Raw genomic sequence first — 20488 nt, 5'->3', positions numbered from 1 at the left:
CATAGTTTAGTTCTTTATGTTTCTAAACCAGATCTTCTTTGAAAAAACCATTTAGTAATGAATCAATATTCTGATTCAAAAGTATATTTGTTTTGTTTACAAATTTGCATATTTTCAAATGCACATAAATTGATAGGTTCAGAAATTGCAGAACACGTTTAATTCCCGACATTGAACGTAGCAGTGGGTCGCATGCATTAGTTTTGCGTGGCGTATGTTGGGCACTACTGTTTTAGAGCATTAGAATTCCTCTTTTTCTGTATTCTATCGCCTGACTTATAGATCTTTATTTTCTAAAACATTCAACAAATTAAGATAAACTCTGATAAATTTAATAATAAAGTCCTTACGAGTGATGGAATCGAACTTGCATGCAATTGAATTGCTTTTTTTTTTTTTTTGAGTGGGCGTGGCGAAACTAAGAACGTGAAATTTTGCTACTACAGAATATAAAACATAAAAAGTGTTGAAAATTACAAAAAATTCAAAATAAGTGATGTCCAGGCAGTAAAATCACATCGCAAAAAATGGCAAGCGGCTGCAACAGAAGTGGATGCAATGAGATTTAAAAATTCAGATTTGATTTTTGAAACGTTCAGTTTTCCACTTTTAATAGCTTTTATGTGCTATACTGTTAAATCACTCAAGATTTCTAATGCTCCTTTAGCTACTGTTCCTTTCTCTTTGTCCAGGACATTTTTCCATGACTTGAAAAAAAATTCCATGACTTTCAATGAAAATTTCAATTTTCCATGACTTTTCCAGGTCTGAAATTCTGTTAATTTTTTTCCATGACTTTCCAGGATTTCCATGACCCGTACGAACCCTGAAAATATGTGCTACATGTTAGAAATTTCGTATATCCTTTTGAATGAAAGCACCATAACAAAATATTTTTGTTGAGACAGTGAATTTCTGTATTTATTGAAATTGTTTAAATATTAAGTTTAAATTTTGTCAATGCATAATATCTAACCCTAAGCAGAACTATACAGTAAAAGACAGTTTCTTTCTCTTCTGATAATCGACACATTCAGAACCATAGAATTTCAAAAGCTTGTTTCATTTGAGAGCATGCACGGACAATTTTAAAAAGAGTTGTCAAACTAGTTCTAAGGAAAATGCAACAAAAGGAAAATTGTTTACAGAGATAGTATTTTAAATAAGTAAATATTTTTAAATATAAATAGAATACACATTATGGTGGTTCAAAAATACATGTAAAAAAGTTTCTCCTAGATAAAGGGACACCCCCCCCCCTCAGTATTTTAGAATTGTGGATAGTAATACAGTGGTTGGATTTTAGCTTCCTATTTCAACTGAAAGAGTGCTCTCAACCTCCTCCCAGAAATTTCATAAGTATTGGGAGGAGGTTGAAAAATACATGGAACTGAAAAAACAATGATACATATCATAATATGCATATACATTGCAATAATATAATTTACAAAAAACAGCTGGGAAAATTAAATGTTTCTAAATTTGTGACATTTTCTATGCTATGGCTAATGTTAAATTTAGGGGTCGTTGAGCACCCTCTTAAAATTTGAGTAAGTAGCTAAAACTTCCACAGCATAATACTATTAATAAATCTAAAAAAATAAGGGTGTCCTGGACTCGAACTGAAAAAAAAAGTTTTTTTGAACCACCCTCTAATGCATGTATAAATTTCAATTTATACTAAGAAGGAAACTAACACAAGTCATAAAGCATTTAAATCTATTAATTTAAATTCTCACCAGGCAATCCTTTCCCCTTAAAGGTTTTAGCTATTATAGCAGAAGGTTTGTCTTTGATGGATGCAGCAGAATCAAGTGCTTTTCTCAGTTCTTCAACATCATGACCATCGACCACAAAAGTAGCTAAGCTATAAAAGTATTTTTCAATATGGTTATTCTATATGCTTCCAATATACTTATTGATTTAGTTTGAGCGTTTTAAACGCAAAAACTAAATCTAGTTTGAAAATTAAGGATACATGATGTAGGATGAAAAAACCCTAAATAATCTGTCTTAAAAAGAAAATTTTAAAAAGTAGTCTTGTTATTTTTACTGTATACTTTAAAAACTGCTTTAAAATTTTACTGTATATTAGAAATATGAAATAATCCTCCCAGATTTTAAAATTTAAATTGAATTTATGACAGAAAAATTAACTTTGTTAAAAGTTGAAAAAATAGATAAAAAGCAAAATAAAGTTAATCATTTTTAACATCATGAATCTTTAGTTTACAATAGAAATTTCATTAAAGTATAACTCATTGTAGTATATGTTCTGCATAGTTATTATGTAATAAATATTAGTAGATAGAAAATCTCAATAGAACCTTAAGAATCTTAATATTTTTTTAAAGTAAAGCTAAAGTGCAAGTCGTTTTACTTATTTCCTTATGTGCCGAAATCCAAATAAGTCTTGTTTTAAATGATCCTTATGATTGTTAAAGTACAAGAGAAAAATTGAAGACAAAACTTGCCCAAAAGCTTCTAGCCTCTTCTTATAAACTTCTAGGTCATGCTGAAACATAGTTGGTTCACTCTGGCCGAGGCGATTGACGTCGAATATAGCAACAAAATTATCCAATTTGTAATGGCTAGCAAATGAAAGTGCTTCCCAAACAGATCCTTCAGCAGATTCACCATCTCCAAGCACAGTATAAACACGATAACTTGGAAGAAAAAATAAATTTTCAAAGCAGTTTATTAAAAAGCAAGATTTTCTTAAATTAGATAGTCTCAATTTATTGAATTAAATATTTTCAGTGTTGGCTATTAAAGTTATTTCTAATCCAAAATAGAAAAACTATTTCATAAGTATATTAAACTAAATATGTCAAAAAAGGATAAAGCTCTTGCATAAGCATTTTTTAAAATTAGAATATACTATATAAATTAGACCCACGAGATAGCTCTTTTCAGTTTAGTTTTAGAACTAAAGATAACAGATTAAAATTTAAAAATGAATTTAAAACATTTAATTTCATTGAAACAAAAAGATCTATTTCTTATAAATTTTTTCTCTTTCATTTAAACCATTATGCAAATGAGCAATATAGCACTAATATCAATTTAAAGCATTCTATAAAGAGAAAATCTCTACATAAATCTTACAGGTTCTTAAAAACAAGAATCATTAAGTAAAAAGCTTTTAAAATCAATACAAAACGGCGAAGCCCGCCCATCAATTTAAATGAACATAAAATTGTACATAGTTTTATATACTTAAATCATTTGATTTGGCAAAGAAATTTGTTTACAAGAAGCTCCAAAAATCTAAAAATTTTAGTTATCAAAACACCTATAGGGTAGTTTCTATCAATAAACAAGGCTACGTGGCAGCTTCTTAGGAAGGTGGCAAAAGGTTAAAAATATGCAACTGTAAGACTTGAAAATTGCACAAAAGTGATAAGTGAATGAAGATACATAAGATTTACATTGGCAGCTTTCTGCCCATGTCTAATTTTAATAAGAGTAGATTAAGTAAATCCAGGGGTGCAGTTAGCAAGAGCTCAGATTAAGGATACTAGAAGAACGAAGATGTTCCAGTATATTATAAAGGGTGCCAAAGAAGCTTTTTTTGATTTTACACATTTTTCTCTGCAATCTTGAGCACAAACAGATTTTAAATGGTTTATTTTAACAACCAATATTTAGCATACAAACTTGACACATTCTGTCTAGAAATAAAAAGTACATTTCAATATAACTGCCATATAAATACGTAAAAATTCTTATTTGTATTATGAGAGAAATCTGAAAAGTTTTCGCCGATGATTGTCGACAGGTGTGTGTGAAAGTTAAATATAAAGAGACATGAAATATACCATACAACTTAGTTAACACTAATGCCAAGTATGTTCAGTATTTGTCATACCAACTGATAAGCTTCAAAAAGCGCACCAGGTAAACATCAAAGTTTTGCATACGCACAATGCTGCATGGTGAGACATCCTATCTTGCTAGAAATAGAAGTCATTTTGTGCGAGATCAAGATTGGATAGCATTCACAATCAATAGATTAATAAGATTTTGCATTGGCATTGCAAAGTGTGATCTTGCATTGTCATCCAACATCAGAAAGTTAGATCCGAGAAAGCCAGGCCGCTTTTTCTTTGCTCTTGCTTTTCAATTATAATTCTTTCAATAATAAATATTTTAAGAACAATCTCGTTGGAAGACTCTTTGAAAGTTCCCTAAGCAAAGCCCCGAGTTTCACCTGGAGGGTATTTTAAAGCTTAACAAGTGGTGAGAGTCATGTTTCAATGTTCTTGGTACTTATGTGGAAAAACTTAAGTATGTTTTATTTCTAATATCTCATTATATTTTTCAACTTTTATACATTATTTATACCACAGCTAGCAAGAGAAACTTATTTTTCTACTCTCCTTAGTATATAGAAAATAATATAACCTTTTTAATTAATAACATTTTTAATTGATCTGTTTTTTTTTTTTTTAAGAGTGCTTGTAATAATTTAAAAATTATTACAAGCATTTTTTTTTTAAAAGGGGAGGGATAAGATACTCTATATTACATCAAAGTAAAAATCAGAAGGTATATAACTACTTTAATTTCTCAAAGTCTCGAGAGAGAATCTCACCTTATTGCTCCTTAAATAAAAATTACATAGTAAGTTTCTAGATTATTTTTATTTTAAAAGTATTAGAACATAGTATTACCCCGAGAAATACCATATTTTCCTGCGCATTATCCACAGGTCCTAAAATTGGCCTGAAGAAAAAAAAAGCTTCGATGTAAAAAGATAAAGTTTGAATTTAACATACCATTTGAACAACTAAACTAAAAACATGAAAAAGTAATTACTTTGAAGGCATAATCAAAATTAATCTGAAATATAATCTAAAAATGATTTTAGTACGCTAATTACTTGAAAAACAAAGACTCAAGACAAAGGAGCAAAATGTCTAACCTTGTGCAAATGGCTACCTATTTCACTGTAAAGTTGCTTATTTTACACGATCTGAATCGCCAAGAGGAACATTCAAGCCAACGTAAAATAACCAACATACAGGCAGGCAGCGAAGAAGAACATGCATGCTTCGTAAAATAAAAAACATTCAGTCTGCGTACGGTCTCAATCGGCGACTCCTACTGTAAAAATATTGAGGTTCAATGCATTGGTGGTTAAGGGGAAAAAATCACAGATAATCCGCGGCTGCGTATAATCCGCACCTCATAAGCTTCGTCTTTTTTAGCAGATAATCCGCGGATTATACGCAGGAAAATACGGTAAAGCTCTTGACTAATAATTCTGAATAGTAGCCACTTGCTATTAGTCAAATATGGTAGAACCCTTTTTATACAAGCATTTAAAAATTATACACATTCAGAACAAGAAAAATAAATAAACTTAAGAGAATTTGTTCTAAATTATATTGCCAATGGAGTTTAGATGCGCTGAACATCTCTGGATAGCGAAGAATGTTATAGCACCATATACAAAGATTTTTAACAAATAAAGAAACACATGGTCGCCACGTTTGGCAACTATGTTTTTCTTTTATGACAGTTATTTTCAATGAAATGGTTGCCAATTGGCGACCACTAACTTAGAGCTTTACAGTAATATTTGCAAAATTTTTTTTTTGGAATATTATTTCCGTTTTACTGCACAAATTCTCATTTGCTTTTCCCTGATTTTAGTAGATATTTTTTTTATCTCCCCACAAGGCAGAGTACAAGTTATTATAAATAGCTAATCTACATAAGAAATAAATTTTTAACCAACACCAAATTGAACATTTCAATGCTCTTACATTTTTACCAATTCTAAGACTGCTTCGACTTTCAACTTAAACTCCATCCTGGATTTTTTTTTTCCCCAACAGCATTTGTTCATAAAAAACGACTCGAAATTTGACTCCAACATTGAAGGCAAGTTGCCTTCAATGTTCGAGTTGAACCGAACCATTGTTTCGGTCACTCGTCTGAGCTAATTCTATATTAGCTACCAGTTTGTTTGGCACTCTAGGCTTCCTTAAGGAGGTTTTTCCATTTCCAGCTCAGTCATTTTCCTATGCCAGGCTGATGAGTGCTAATAAGCACGAAACTGCAGTCCCCGGCTGGAAATGACTGAGCTGGCGGTGTATTTCATGTATTTCTGCCTTAGCCCAGGCTAATTGGACGGTAACTTACTGAATTAACACAAATGACCATAAATTTGATATTTACCTTGCCTTGTCCAAATATTTTCCAGTATAAGCCATACCAGCAGCACAGCATACACCTTGACCTAAAGATCCAGTAGCAACATCCACAAAATTTAAACGCTTAAAAAAGAATAAAATAAAATTAAAAAAATATAAACAAAAGCACAAGATTAATAATTTTAAAGGGATAATGAACTAATTATCTGAATAGAAAGATGATTTTTACCTTTAAGTTAATGAATTTTATTCTAAAAAGCAAAAACAGCCAAAACAAAAAAAGTCCGAAATAAGAGAAATTTCGGCTGCATTTCAAGTTGTTGAACTTGAAAGTTGTTGATTATTCAAAAATTTTAAATTCATGGAGACCACTTTTGAGAAAAGTATCCTCTATAACCTTGAAACAAACTTAGGCAGTTAGATGTAATTTTGACTTCTTTACTAATAAAGCTCAAAGTCTTTCTGCCTGGAGGATGTCTATCTCTGTGATGCACACAGCGCCTAGACCGTTCGGCCAATTTTCATTAAATTTGGCATATTGTTTGTAGCATGGGGGTGTGCACCTCAAAGCGATTTTTTGAAAATTCGATTTTGGTTCTTTTTCGATTTTAAGAACATTTTCCGGGGCAAAATAATAAGATGGACAAGTAAATTACGATATTATCATAACATGGAATGGGAGAACGAATGAACATAGCCAATTGGCAAGAAATTCATCATCCATTATTTACAGGCAAACCGAATGACCTTTTAATATTCAACTACGGGCCAAGCCGCACGGGTACCAGTAGTTTAACAAAATATAACTAATTTCTTTTTTTCAGTTTCCTGAAGTTCACTGCTTCAGCCTCATTATCCCATAATTTTATATCACTAACTCTAAGATTATTTTAATTGTCAACATGAATTTAAAGCTTACGCCCTCACAAATTGTTATTTTTAGTTTGAATAAATAAAAATCTGTGCTGCAGCCATATCACATTTTTAAAAAGATGAGCAGTAGTTTGTGACTATCGGGGAAAATTTGCAAATACAACAATTCCTGCACCTTTCTTGTAATCTGCAGTTTACCGTAATTCTTTAGTCTTTATTTCAGTCAGACCTGTAAAATTAAAGTGGAATTGTAAATATTTGCTTCTATAGCATTCATTTTAAAGCAGGGGTTCTCAAACTTTTAGACATTGCGACACTTTTTTTAGATGAAGTATTTTGGCAAACCCCCCAAAATTTGAACTCTGTCTAAACCCTAAAACAATATCTAAAAAACTACATAAATGGTCAAGTTTTATCTATAGAAGTACAAGAAACTAGTAAAAGAAACATTAATTTTTGTGTCTTTCATTCTTTTTAATAAGAGACGTAGTAGACCTTACTCATTTTATAATCTTGCAATAAATTAATTTTCTTTATTCTACATCGTGACTCACCATTTGAGAAACTCGGCTTTAAAGGGTTGGTCTAAAGTATGGGAAATGTTCACTTTTGAGCGCGTTTTTCTAAGCATTGTTCAGGAAAAAATTTCGCCCTGTATATAAGTTGACCCCCCAAACTTTTAATCTCACCTTTTGTACTAAATTTCTCTACTTATGCTTTATTTTAACTTTAAATGCTATATTTTTTAATTGATATTTTTAACCTGGTCATTCTTTATATGAAAATGCTTGCCAAATCAATTTTTCAACACTCTTGAGCAACCAGTAAGTACTGTGCCAGAAATGCCCATTTTTTAATGAACGTTCATTCTTCAGTGCCAGATAAATACAACATATTGAATTTCTGGATGGAAGAATAAAAAAATTGCTAAAGAATGCTTCCTTCGCAGTTTTTATAACAAAACATCCCTAGCAGTGAATCAAATCTATTCTTTTTAGAGAGTAGTTATAAAAAAATTTGTAACAACATTTATTAGAATTCTTTAAGTCTTGCATATCTTTAATTTCATAACTAAATAATATTTTAATTTTGTTTATAGTTTTACCATTACATCTTTATCCCTATTAGTCCAAAAGACCAGTGACTGTGTTATAGGATTTCTAATGCTGGAGTGCATATTTTTCTTCTTAATTTGAGATAATCTAGATCTCTTTGAAGGCCCATTGCCAACTAAACAAAAACTAGGTTTTATTATTTTATACAATTTAACCTCAAGTTGTACAGACAATTCAAGAATTGCAATAAAATAAATAAAAGAAAACTATTATACAAAGCTAAAACTACAAATCATTTATTCCATATTCTAACAAAGAATTATAATCGACTTACAGGTGTAGGATGTCCTTCAAGGTCGGAATCAATCTTCCTTAATGTCAAGAGATTTTCCTCGGGAAATAATCCAGCTTCCGCCCAGGCAGCATAAAGAATAGGAGCCGCATGACCCTAAGTATTAATATGTAGTTCTCATATTTACTTATTTTAGGTTTCACATGAAAAATGGTTTTATTGTTCTTAAAAATAGAACTTAAGATTAAGAATCAAAAGTTACGAATATAGAAAAGTGGAAACAACTTTTGTTTAGAAATTTTGTTCGACTTGAGAAAATTCTACTATTAATAAAGATTTCAAATTAAAAGATTATTTTATATGCAATAGAATTAGATCAAGCATACAACAACTGCTATATACGTTCAGTCAACATAAGTTTCACAACTAAACATTTGATAAAACTAGATGGGAATGATATAGGAGAGAAAAAGAATTTGAGAAGGCTGCTACTAGATTGGAATTCCTTTAACAAAGGAGATTTTTTAATTTTATAAAAGCTGAATTTTAGAAAACGTTAACAAAAAGCTTTATATTTAAGTTCAATAACAGGGACACAGCTTAGTAACTAATCTATGAAGGCTCCCATTAAGCAGGCCCAGCCCAAGAAAACACATGATATTTATTAAGAACGTTCTTTCAGAATTCATTGCATACTGAAAAAAATTTCATAAACAAATATTTACTAATACAGTCGGACCCCGATTTAACAAACCTCTACTTGAGGAATTTCGTGATTTAATGAATTTTTCTCCCCCCCCCCCAGTAAAATGAAGGCAAAAACCCTTATTTACTGAATAATAAACCAAAATAACAAATTATTTTAACAGTCAAAAAAAAAATTGTTAATTTAAATCAGGAAGTATATTGCCAATATATTATAGAACATTTTGAAAACAATCCAATAATTTGATTGTTTTTTAAATGTTCCATCTATATTGTCTAAAATAGAAAAGATTTTTCTTGGAATCTATCGGCAATTTGACGAGTGAGGGGGCAACCAAATAGATTCCGATGCAGAAAACAATAATAAAACTCATTAAAACTTATTTTTTCAAATGCTTTACATGGCCTAGAAACTTAAAACATATCATAAAGCAGGCTGCAAAGTAGTAGTATTTCCTTCTCTTCACAAAGTCAAAAGAGGACTATCTCTAGACGAGTATGGAGGAAATTGTCAAACATTACTCGATAGTTTAAAATTTCAAATTACGTAGTGTGTAATCAGTCGTGGAATGCTGAATAAAAAAAGTAATTCAGATTCACTTTCTAACAATGGATATTTTTGCGCAGTTGCTCATTAGGAGTTTTAGATAAATTAAATGCAGCTTTTTTATTTTTTTCACAACCCGATATTATAAATAACAGTTTCAGTCCTGATGAATTCCTTAAATCGGGGTACGAATCTGTATCACACAAGTTCAGAATTTCCTTCCTTTCTAACACTTTAAGAATTCCAAATTTAAATCTGGGCTGTGAAGTCCGAGTTGAAGAGTCGGAATGATTTTGGGATAAAGGAGTCGAATCATTTCAAGTGTATGAACATGGGACTAGCCAGAGAAGAAGGTATAGGCAACTTTTTCTCCCTAGCAGATAATTTTTTATTCTAGATTTTTTACCCCCAAACTTAAATTTTCATTGAAATACTCTTTCTTCATTAATTTCATCGCATTTTCTCATCATTTCACCAAAGTTTACAATCAATCAAATTTCAGTCAATCGATTTTGTTTTACAATGCTGAGTTAAATATTGAAAGATGCATTTAAAGAAACAAACATCCAGAAAATATTCATTTTCAAATTGAAAACTTTTCATTAAATTACATTGCTTCCTTTTTTAAAAAGACTTCATTATTGGCTCTGTTAACAAAAACTTCGACCAAGCAAAGCTCGGTAAATGGAGGTTCTACTGTAAAAAGATTTAATATGCGAGAAAGCATGATTAATTTCAACATGTCCTCGATGAGACTGCGCGAGATGTTAGGTTAATATAGTTTAATTGACATCACTACCAAATACTACTTTTTAAATACATTACTACATAATGTAGTTTGAGAATACAAGGAGCATTTTTTACAAAATGTTACTCATAAAATTTGTCTCTAAAAGAGAAGAGTTTCCTTAATGGAAAAAATTGATCAAATTTCATATTATAAAAGGTTTTCAAATTTACACTTTTCCACCGAATATTCGGTTGAAATTCTAAATTTTTGGCAGAATACTGAATGTTAGATTGATTTTAACTGTAATATTTGTATTTTGTGGTAGGGGAGAGGGGGCACCTTTGAACTGGGGGCACCTTTGAACACTGTAAATATTATCTTTAAAAAAATGTTATGATTTTAATGTATATGGCAGCACATTACTATTGTTTCACTACAGCAAAGTATGCCAAGTTTGATCATTTTGCATGCATACTATTGTCTGAACAAGGTATGTTTTTTCTCTCTCTGAAATCTAAACTTTTCAAAATAAAGTTTTAAGGTTTTTGTTAAAAAACCTGTAATTCTATAATTCTAAATGACTTTACAATATTTAAAGATAAGTTTTAGCTTTAACTTTTAGGATTTGTTTTGTTATTATTCTTAAGCCTACTTGAGTAAATTGTTGTAATTCCTAATTCCATATAATGGGGTACCTTTGAACAAAAAAGTTGGGGCACCTTTGAACAAATGAAACTTAGAAGAAAAGAGTTATAAATACACCTAAATGTTACCATTTTATTTTGGATTTAAAAGAAAAATATGAAAATGAAAACTTACAAATTACTGAATAGTCTGTTTTTTAATATTAAAGTTCTACTGATATATAAACACTACTTTTAATTACTACTCGTTTTTTATTTTGCACATTGCCATTATTCCTATCAGAGAAAAATGTCTTTTATAAAAAAAATCCAATTTTGAAGATATTATTTTGGATACAGATGAAGAGGAAAAAGCTCTTGTTATAGAAGATTTACATGTCAACGATTTCATTACACTTCAATTCCAAACTAAACGAACCGTTCTTCATTACGTTGGTCAAATTGAACAGCAATTGCAAGATGAAACTGAATTTAATGTTAGGTTTCCTTGCAAAAAGGAAAGCAATAAATTTTACTTTCCCGAAGCATCAGACACCAGCACAGTAGATTTCCAAGATATAGGAAAAAAACTGCCACAACCAGATTTCTGGAGGGACCTTACGTGCTGTTACAACATTTTGCTTTGATGTCAATTTTGATTCATATAAAATTAATTAACTGCCACAACCAGATTTCTGGAGGGACCTTACGTGCTGTTACAACATTTTGCTTTGATGTCAATTTTGATTCATATAAAATTAATTAAATAGTTATAAATTTTTAATTTCAGTTAAATAAAATGCTCTAATCTTATTATTTTGTAATTCTTAAAGGTATGTGATTTGATAAAATCATTCTATTACTACAATTTGATTTTGTTTGTTCAAAGGTGCCCCATGCTTGTTCAAAGGTGCCCCTACATGGGACATGCTTGAACAGAAAAACTTACAAATTTTAAAGCTTTGTATCATATTTAATTTATCAGTAAAAATTTTGATATTGATTTATATGATAAAGAAATACATTTTTTTTATCATAAAATATTTAAGCATTAATAATTATAATCTGAGTAAGAAATATCTTGATTTTTCAAAAAATTGTTCAAAGGTGCCCCCCTCTCCCCTACTTAAAAATACGTCCTTATTTTGAGATTTTGGAAAAAAATCATACATTTCTGCTTAGCATCTTAAATTAATGTACATTAAATTATTTAAAATACACATCTTGAAAGCAAAAACAAACATTATTGAATGGCTAACCTTATTATTTTTGCCCATTCTATTTATCTTCATATTTGTTATGATCTATTTTTAAGAATAAGGAATATTTATGATCTAAAACAATAAACTGCAACCTGAAAATACCTAATGCCCAACTACCTTGCACCATCATTAAAATTAATAACTTTAATGTAATTTGAATTTCAAAAGTACTTGGAAAGTTTGAACATGTGTTTAGTATTTACAAAAGTGTTTCAGTGTTAACAAGTCTACAAACCAAAAAGATATTTACCTTGGATAAGACAAATCTGTCACTGGATGGGTCTTTAGGATGGGAAATTTTGTAGCGCATTGTGTCGAAGAAAAGAACAGACATTATTTCCGCCATAGAACAGCATGATGTTGGATGGCTACAAAGAAAAAATTGTATGAAAAATATAGTGCATTTATGGAGAAGAGATAATGGAAGTAAACAAAGAGGATGGCCGTTTGTCGCCAACATTTGTCAATAACATTAATTTCACACTGAATTGAATATTCTGTTCATGATCATTTTGCTTGATTAGCATTGTTTTTAACCTTCCCAGTAGCAAGCAGACAAGGATATAGCAGCAAAAGTCTCATTGTTTTGTCTATTTCTACAATCGGTTCTGGCAGAACTCGATAAGTAGTTCAAGAAGAACATTCAAAAAAGGATTCTAGAGTGCAAAGCAAATCTGGAGGGCCTGAGGCATAAAGCAGGGTTGGCCAGACTGGACCCAATGGGTTTCTTTGAAAAAACCCATTTAAAAAAACCCATTCTTTTGGGTTTAAATTTTCTGAGAACTTTTTTTTTTTAAATAATTAATTTAAATACTTTTACAACTTTTTTATTTCTTCTTCACAATAAGCAATGGACATAAAAAATGAATTTTGAACCTTAATAGTATTTCTTAACTCTTAAGGGCATTAAATGCTTCAAAGATTTTAAATAAATATATTTAACTTTTTTCCTTCAACTGGTCAATAAGGAACTCAAATTATCTTGACTAAGTCCTGTCATGTCAGATTTTCTCAATATTTGCAGATTGTACAAAGGATACTACTTTAGCTAAAAGGCTCTCATGTGAATTATTTTCTGAAAACCAACACGTCACAAAACTCGAATAAACAAGGTATATTTTTTAGAAATTAACAGGTTTTACAAATGGTCGGACAGAAAACGGAATAGGATGTACAGTATTTTCATTATCTTACAAAAAAGTTTAATATTTCTTACTCTGTACACAGAAATAGAAAAACAGGCAACATAAAATTCAAAGAAATGTCTTGATTAAGCTGGAATTCAGTAAAAAGGGATTTAAACTACTTGAGGTTCTACAGTAGTTTTACATAACAAAATGAAATACAATAAAGTAAAATACAAAAAAAAATGTCGAAATTAAAAACGAACAAATAAACAATAGATTTTATCACTCAAGAAGTAACTTTGCCCTAACTGTTGGTAATCATGGAAACTAAAAAAAATCTGAAACTTCACCATTCTTGAATTTTGTCGTCTTTTATACCTTTTTTCAGAAAATGCTGAATTTTCCAGCTTTTTTTATCAAGACAATTTTTGTGCTTTGTCCATATACTTATGCTACGAGTACCCCACCTTTCCCCTAAAAAAAGACAAAAAAAACCACATTTCTTTTAAAAAACCCAGCTTTAGTTGGGTTTTTTTTGGGTTTTATTTAAAAAAAACCCTGGGCCCATGGGCTTTTTTAAAAAAACCCGGGTTTTTGCCAACCCTGGCATAAAGGGTATATTATATGCTTCAATACTTGGGTTCTATAAAAGCATAGTTATTGCAGAACTTTGTTTTTGAAAATATAAATATTATGAAGAAAATATCATGCAAAAACACAGATTGGTGTATCTTCGATATATCATAATATCAAAGTAAGCGATTTTTTGGCAAGGCGTAGACAACATTTGACGTGTACTCTGCAGTCTTTTTTTTTCTGTATTTCTCGACATTGCACCCTCCTCGCACTTTCAAAAGTTATCACTTTATCACAAATGCAATATTTTTTGCTCAAACAATTGACCCTAGCATAGCTTTGCAATTTAACTCACTTTCTCCTTGTGCACTAGAATGGGAGAATGAAGATTTTTCTACAAGACTTAGAAAACAAATTTCCTACAAAATTCTTTCAAGAGAACACCTTTTTTCATTGAAGGGGTGCCCCTTTTATCAAGATTTGCCCAGCCCGTGTTTTAGATCCAAGGGAAACTAATATGTAATTGTGGTTTGTATTACAATAAAATACCTATTGCACTCAGGAAAATTTGAAATGCAGGTTCAAGAATATCTTTACATAGGGAAAGCTGAAAAATATCCGAATTTTCCTATTGTATGGAGTTGGCAGGCCAGTTATTTAGGGGTGAGGAGGGGGCAATTGTCCCCCTCCCTGGCTTTGAGAAGGGCCACTTAACCCGGGAGAACTTGCATTGGGTCTCTCAAGCCCGGTTATTTCAAAACTATGTTGCCAAAAATCACCCCTTCAACGGAAATGAATGAGGTTCACAGTAGCTGCATTCAAGGTGACCTACATACTGACCACATGCTTTTCAGGAATATACATTCCCCTTTTCCCCAGAAAATTCCGGTTTGGGCCTGAGAGGCCCTGAGCGAGCGCTCACGCTTTTCAATTCAGATTGTGAATGTAAAGGAAGAGGTTGTGAAATGCGTCGCTACAGAGAATGCGTAAGCTACAAAGATGAAATGAAGAGGTTGCAGACCTTGTTAGTTGAGGTTTCAACTGATGAGAACTCCCTTAATGAAGAAGAAGTCGACACAGAACATTATAGCGATCATCAGTCCTGCTCAGAAGGAGATTTAGATTCATGTATCACAAAGCTTTCTTAAACCTTACTTTTTAAAACATATTTTAGAGGCTGTATATCTAGTTATAATTCAGTGTTGAAAACACATTTTTTTTTCTATTTTGCAAACTCAATTTACTGAAATAACCACTCCGGGCCTACGGAGCACCCCCGCGAGCTTTCTTGTGACGAAAAGTACCGCGAGTTCTCCCGGGTTCATGTATTTACAAATAAGTGGGCGTGGTTTTGGGTTGTTTTTCGGTGTAATTTGCATTGAGTACATAACTTTTGACCCCCCCCCCCACCTGGAAAGCGTCGAAGTAGAGACAGTTGGGACAGTCTTGTTGATAATATGAGGGGCTAAAAACTCTTGTACACTCCAAAAAGGTTAGCAAAGCACGTGCATGCGGTTTGAACTTACTAAAATCTTCTTACTAATATAACTACAATGAGCGGATTAGGAGGAAATTGTAATATAGTTTAGCCTTGAATATTTAATTATTTCATAAAATGTTACTTTTAATATAATTGTAAGTGAACGTGACTTTAGGTTTTTAAAATATTGTCAGAACGACTTAAGATGATTTAAATGTTGTAACGTAAAGCTGGTTCCCAAATTCAACTAAAATAAAATGCATATTAAACGTCAAGGAGTCTCAATACATTATATGACATGGTGGCAGCTGAAAACGAACCTAAATTCAGCGATTTTGGCATGATAAAGGTTAGTAGTTATGCAATATAATAAAAGGTCAGTTAATAGATATATTCTGGCTATTGTGAAACTGAGTTTTTAATGCTTGATTAAAGATTAGTATACCTTAAAAATGGAGTTGAAAGCACCTTCAAGTATGAAATTATCCGGCAATTTGTCCGAAAATTGGAAAAAATTTAAGCAACGTTTTATGCTTTATTTGGAGGCATCCGATAAAATAAGGAAGCCAGATAAAATGAAAGTAGCTTTATTATTAGGAATAATGGGCGAAGAATGCATAGACATATTTAATAGCTTCAAACTTAGTGAAGCAATTGGAAATAATTTCAACGAAGTTTTAAATGCTTTCGACAATTATTTTCAGCCAAGGACAAACACTGTGATTGCACGTTATAAATTCTTTAATAGCAGGCAGAAGGAAGGTGAATCTATTGACTCATTTGTCACAAATCTGGAAAATTTATCGAAAGACTGTTGCTTTGAGAACCAAGAGGACAGTTTAATTCGAGATTTATTAGTTATCGGTATACGAGATTCCGCGACGAAAGAAAAATTGCTCATGGAAACCGAGCTAACTTTGGGAAAAGCTATAGAGTATTGTAGGGCAAAAGAAGCCAGTACTAAACAAATTCAGATTATGAGTGAACATTCAGACTATAATCCGAAAGACATAGATGCTGTTAAGGATAAAAATAAACACGGGAAAGTTTTTAATAGACATAAAGGAAATAATCACAGCCATCGCAAGATGGAAAAAAGGTGTTCCAAATGTAAAACGGTTCATGATTACAGAAAATGCCCAGCATATGGAAAAAAGTGCTATAATTGTTCTCTTTTGAACCATTTTTCCGTTGCATGTAAAATGAAGAAAAAGAAAATAAATGAACTTAACAGTAATGATAATTTTTCGACATCAAATGAAGACGAAGACAATTCAGTTAAACTAGATTCAGTAAAATGTCAAATTAATACTTTAAAGTCAGAATGGAGAGAAAATGTTTGCATAAATAATAAAGAAGTATCTCTCAAAATTGACACTGGAGCCGAGGTTAATGTTTTGCCTTTCAGGATCTTTAAAGATGTGAAGAAAAATGAGAGTTTAGAAAAAACAGGGAAAAAGTTAACATCATACACGGGGCATAAACTGAAAGTTATAGGAACCTCTAAACTGATGTGTAAATTTAAAAATAAATCAGAATTGATTGAATTTTTTATTGTTGACCAAGAGTCAAGTGCTTTATTAGGAATTGAAGCTTGTGAAAAAATGGGATTTGTTCATAGAAAGTCATCAGTTCATGTTGATTCTGTGCTTGGTAAGGATATTGTTAAAGATTTCCAAGATGTGTTTACCGGAAAATTGGGTAGATTACCATACGTGTATAAGATCAAGCTCGATGCCAGAGCTGAACCCAAAATTTCAGCTCCGAGAATAATTCCATATTCACTAAAATTGAAAGTGAAGCGTGAACTCGATAAAATGGTAGACCAAGGTGTCATAGAAAAGGTTGTTGAACCGACTGATTGGGTACATCCTATAGTGATAGTTCAGAAACCAAATAATCAAATTAGAATTTGCATGGATCCTCGGATGTTAAATAAATACGTTAAACGAGAACACTATCCTATTCCTACACAACAGAGCTTATTTTCTCAGATTGAAGGTGAATTCTTTACAGTTCTGGATGCATCTTCAGCATTTTTACAGATACCCTTAGATGAAGAAAGTTCAAATTTATGTACAACTGCCACTCCATTTGGGAGGTTTAGGTTTCGTAGATTACCTTATGGCTTATCGAGAGCCCCTGAAGTATATCAAAATACGATAGAATCTATTTTTAGAGATTTAGAGGGTATACTTGTCTATATTGATGATATCTTAGTTTTTGGTAAAACTGAAGAGGAACATGATAGACGACTCAAAGCAGTTTTAAACAGAGCCAAAGAAGCTGGTTTGAAACTCTCCCAAGAGAAAAGTCAAATTAAACAAAAGTCTGTTAAATATTTAGGATATAACTTAACTAATGAAGGAGTTTCAGTTAATGACGATAAAATTAAAGCTATTGTTGATTTCAAAGCACCTACTAATAAAACAGAATTGCAGAGATTTTTAGGAATGATTACATACCTAGGAAAATTCATCGAAAATCTCTCAGACAGAACAGGAATATTGAGAAAACTACTGAGTAAGAAGAGTGAATTTGTTTGGGCTAGTAATGAACAAAAAGTGTTTGAAAATTTGAAGAAATGTGTATCCATTGCACCGGTTTTAGCGTACTATAATCCTGATTTAAAATGTACTGTCTCTGTTGATGCTAGCCAATACGGCTTAGGAGCAGTTTTACTACAAGGAGACCACCCAGTTTGCTATGCATCGTGTGCGCTTAATGACACTCAGCAAAGATACAGCCAAATAGAGAAAGAACTTTTAGCTGTTGTGAATGGTTGTAAAAAATTTCACTACTTTATATATGGTACTGATACAGTTGTGGAGACAGATCACAAGCCTCTTCTTGGATTGTTGAAAAAACCAATTGAAAATCTTTCGCCAAGATTGCAAAGAATGCTTTTTGAACTTTTAAAATACAGAATTAAACTTGTATATGACCCAGGGAAGAAACTTTATGTAGCAGATGCTCTATCTAGAAGTCCTACTAAGGTCTATGCAGACACAAGTTTCTTGGAGGGAGGAGCTGCAACTGTACATACGATTCTATCAACAACAGATGAACGAACAACTGAAATGCAAAATGCTGTAAAGGAGGATGAAGATCTATCCAGATTAAAGTTGTTAATACAAAATGGATGGCCAAAACAGTATAGTCAAGTTCCAGAAAAACTAAGACCTTATTGGAATTTTAAAGAAGAGTTACATGATAGTAATGACTTGATTTTTCTTGGACATAGACTTGTTGTGCCAAAGACCATGCAATCCTACGTATTATCTAAATTGCATTCTGCACACCAAGGTATCACTACATGTCAAAATAAAGCTAAAGTGTCTTTGTACTGGCCGAAAATGAATGAACATATTAAAGATTACGTGGAGCGATGCCAAGTCTGCCAAGAGCGCCAAACTGCAAATCAGAAAGAGTCATTAATGCCTTATGATATTCCAAAACTGCCTTGGGAAGAAGTAGGCATAGACTTTATGTATTTGGATGGAGATAACTTCTTGCAAGTAATAGATTACCATTCAAATTTTATAGAGTTGAGGAAGCTTAACGCGAAAACAGCTACAGCAGTGATCAGTGCACTTAAACAAATATTTCATACACATGGAATTCCGCAGAAAATACATTCAGACAATGGCCCACCTTTTGACAGTCAAGCATACTTGTCATTTTTGAAATTATATGATATTCAACCTATAACATCATCTCCTAGATATCCAAGATCTAATGGAATGATTGAAAGATCAATAGGGACAATGAAAAACATCCTTTTGAAAGTCAAAGCTTCTGGAGGCGATCCTAATTTAGCAATCTTGGAGTACAATAACACGCCAAAATTTAAATTGCCTTCTCCAGCAGAAATGTTGATGGGAAGACGCTTAAGGTCAGTGGTACCCCAGAAGACAATTTTACTAAAGCCTTTATTTTCCACTAGAAGCACCATTCAGCAACTCAAGGAAAATCAAAACAAGCAAAAATATTATTATGATTTTTCAACAACGAAATTAAAATCTTTAAATGTAAAAGATCCAGTGTATCTACAAATAGATCATCGTAAATGGATACCAGGAACAATTATAGAGAAACACAGCAAAAGATCTTATTTAGTAAAGTCCGCAGAAGGAACTGTATATCGCCGTAATAGAATACACTTAAGACCAAGAAAGTTAGACGATTCCATCCCAGGGAAACAAGCTGTTCCAGTTACTCCTAAAATGGCGAGACCCAAAAGAGCAATTAGACCGCCAATTCGTTTTAAAGACTATGATTGACTTTTGATTTTGCTTTGAAACTTTAAGCCAAATTTGAATTTTTAATTTTCCTTTTTTTTCTTTTTATTTTATTGTTTCATTGAAAAGAAAGGGCGTGTAATATAGTTTAGCCTTGAATATTTAATTATTTCATAAAATGTTACTTTTAATATAATTGTAAGTGAACGTGACTTTAGGTTTTTAAAATATTGTCAGAACGACTTAAGATGATTTAAATGTTGTAACGTAAAGCTGGTTCCCAAATTCAACTAAAATAAAATGCATATTAAACGTCAAGGTGTCTCAATACATTATATGACAGAAATAACACTGTACATCCCGATCTGAAGCAATTATAAAACTCGTGTAACTAACTTTTCCTTGAAGTCTTTCGTAATGGCAGTCTACTTCGCTATGTGAAAAGCGAATGTTGAAGACATTCGAACAATGATAAACTTTCCTATCCATAGAATTTCTAGTTGCTTTCGAAATGAATGTAAAATTTTCAATAAATAATCAACAAAACTGCAATATGAATATTTGTTCAACAGAAAGTTTAAAAACTAAGTTTCAAAATTCATAAATATGTAGGGAATTTAATTTTTCCACTGACTTCCTGCAAATGCATCACTTACCCGGAATTGGAAGCGTTCGTTGCTCTGATGCTATGTATCCTCAACCTATTTGCAATATCCAACAAATCTTGCGCTGATTTTCTCGAAGTTTTGTCTGCCATAGCTAAATTCCTGCTTTGAGAACTGAAATGGAAGAAATGACCCTCAACCCAACAGC

The 20488-nt window shown here is 31.7% G+C and overlaps 1 protein-coding gene across 2 annotated transcripts in view; it reads right to left on the bottom strand.

Moving 5' to 3' along the window:
* Window positions 1-20488, bottom strand: part of LOC129217413 (transketolase-like protein 2) — a 36781-nt gene that overhangs the window by 15431 nt on the left and 862 nt on the right. The window contains exons 1-6 of one of the 2 annotated variants that reach the window (XM_054851711.1): window positions 20332-20482; window positions 12502-12619; window positions 8427-8540; window positions 6190-6287; window positions 2475-2666; window positions 1740-1867 (exon numbers count right to left, since the gene is read on the bottom strand). In XM_054851711.1, coding sequence (XP_054707686.1) covers window positions 1740-1867; window positions 2475-2666; window positions 6190-6287; window positions 8427-8540; window positions 12502-12619; window positions 20332-20432 — 751 coding nt within the window. In that variant the 5' untranslated portion in view covers window positions 20433-20482. Of the gene's footprint in view, window positions 1-1739; window positions 1868-2474; window positions 2667-6189; window positions 6288-8426; window positions 8541-12501; window positions 12620-20331; window positions 20483-20488 lie in introns of those variants that run through there. The other variant, XM_054851712.1, reaches the window with a different exon arrangement.

This window comes from Uloborus diversus, chromosome 2 (genome assembly GCF_026930045.1).
Source record: "Uloborus diversus isolate 005 chromosome 2, Udiv.v.3.1, whole genome shotgun sequence".
NCBI classification, from domain to species: Eukaryota; Metazoa; Arthropoda; class Arachnida; order Araneae; family Uloboridae; genus Uloborus; species Uloborus diversus.
This window is presented reverse-complemented; position numbering and strand designations above follow the sequence as displayed.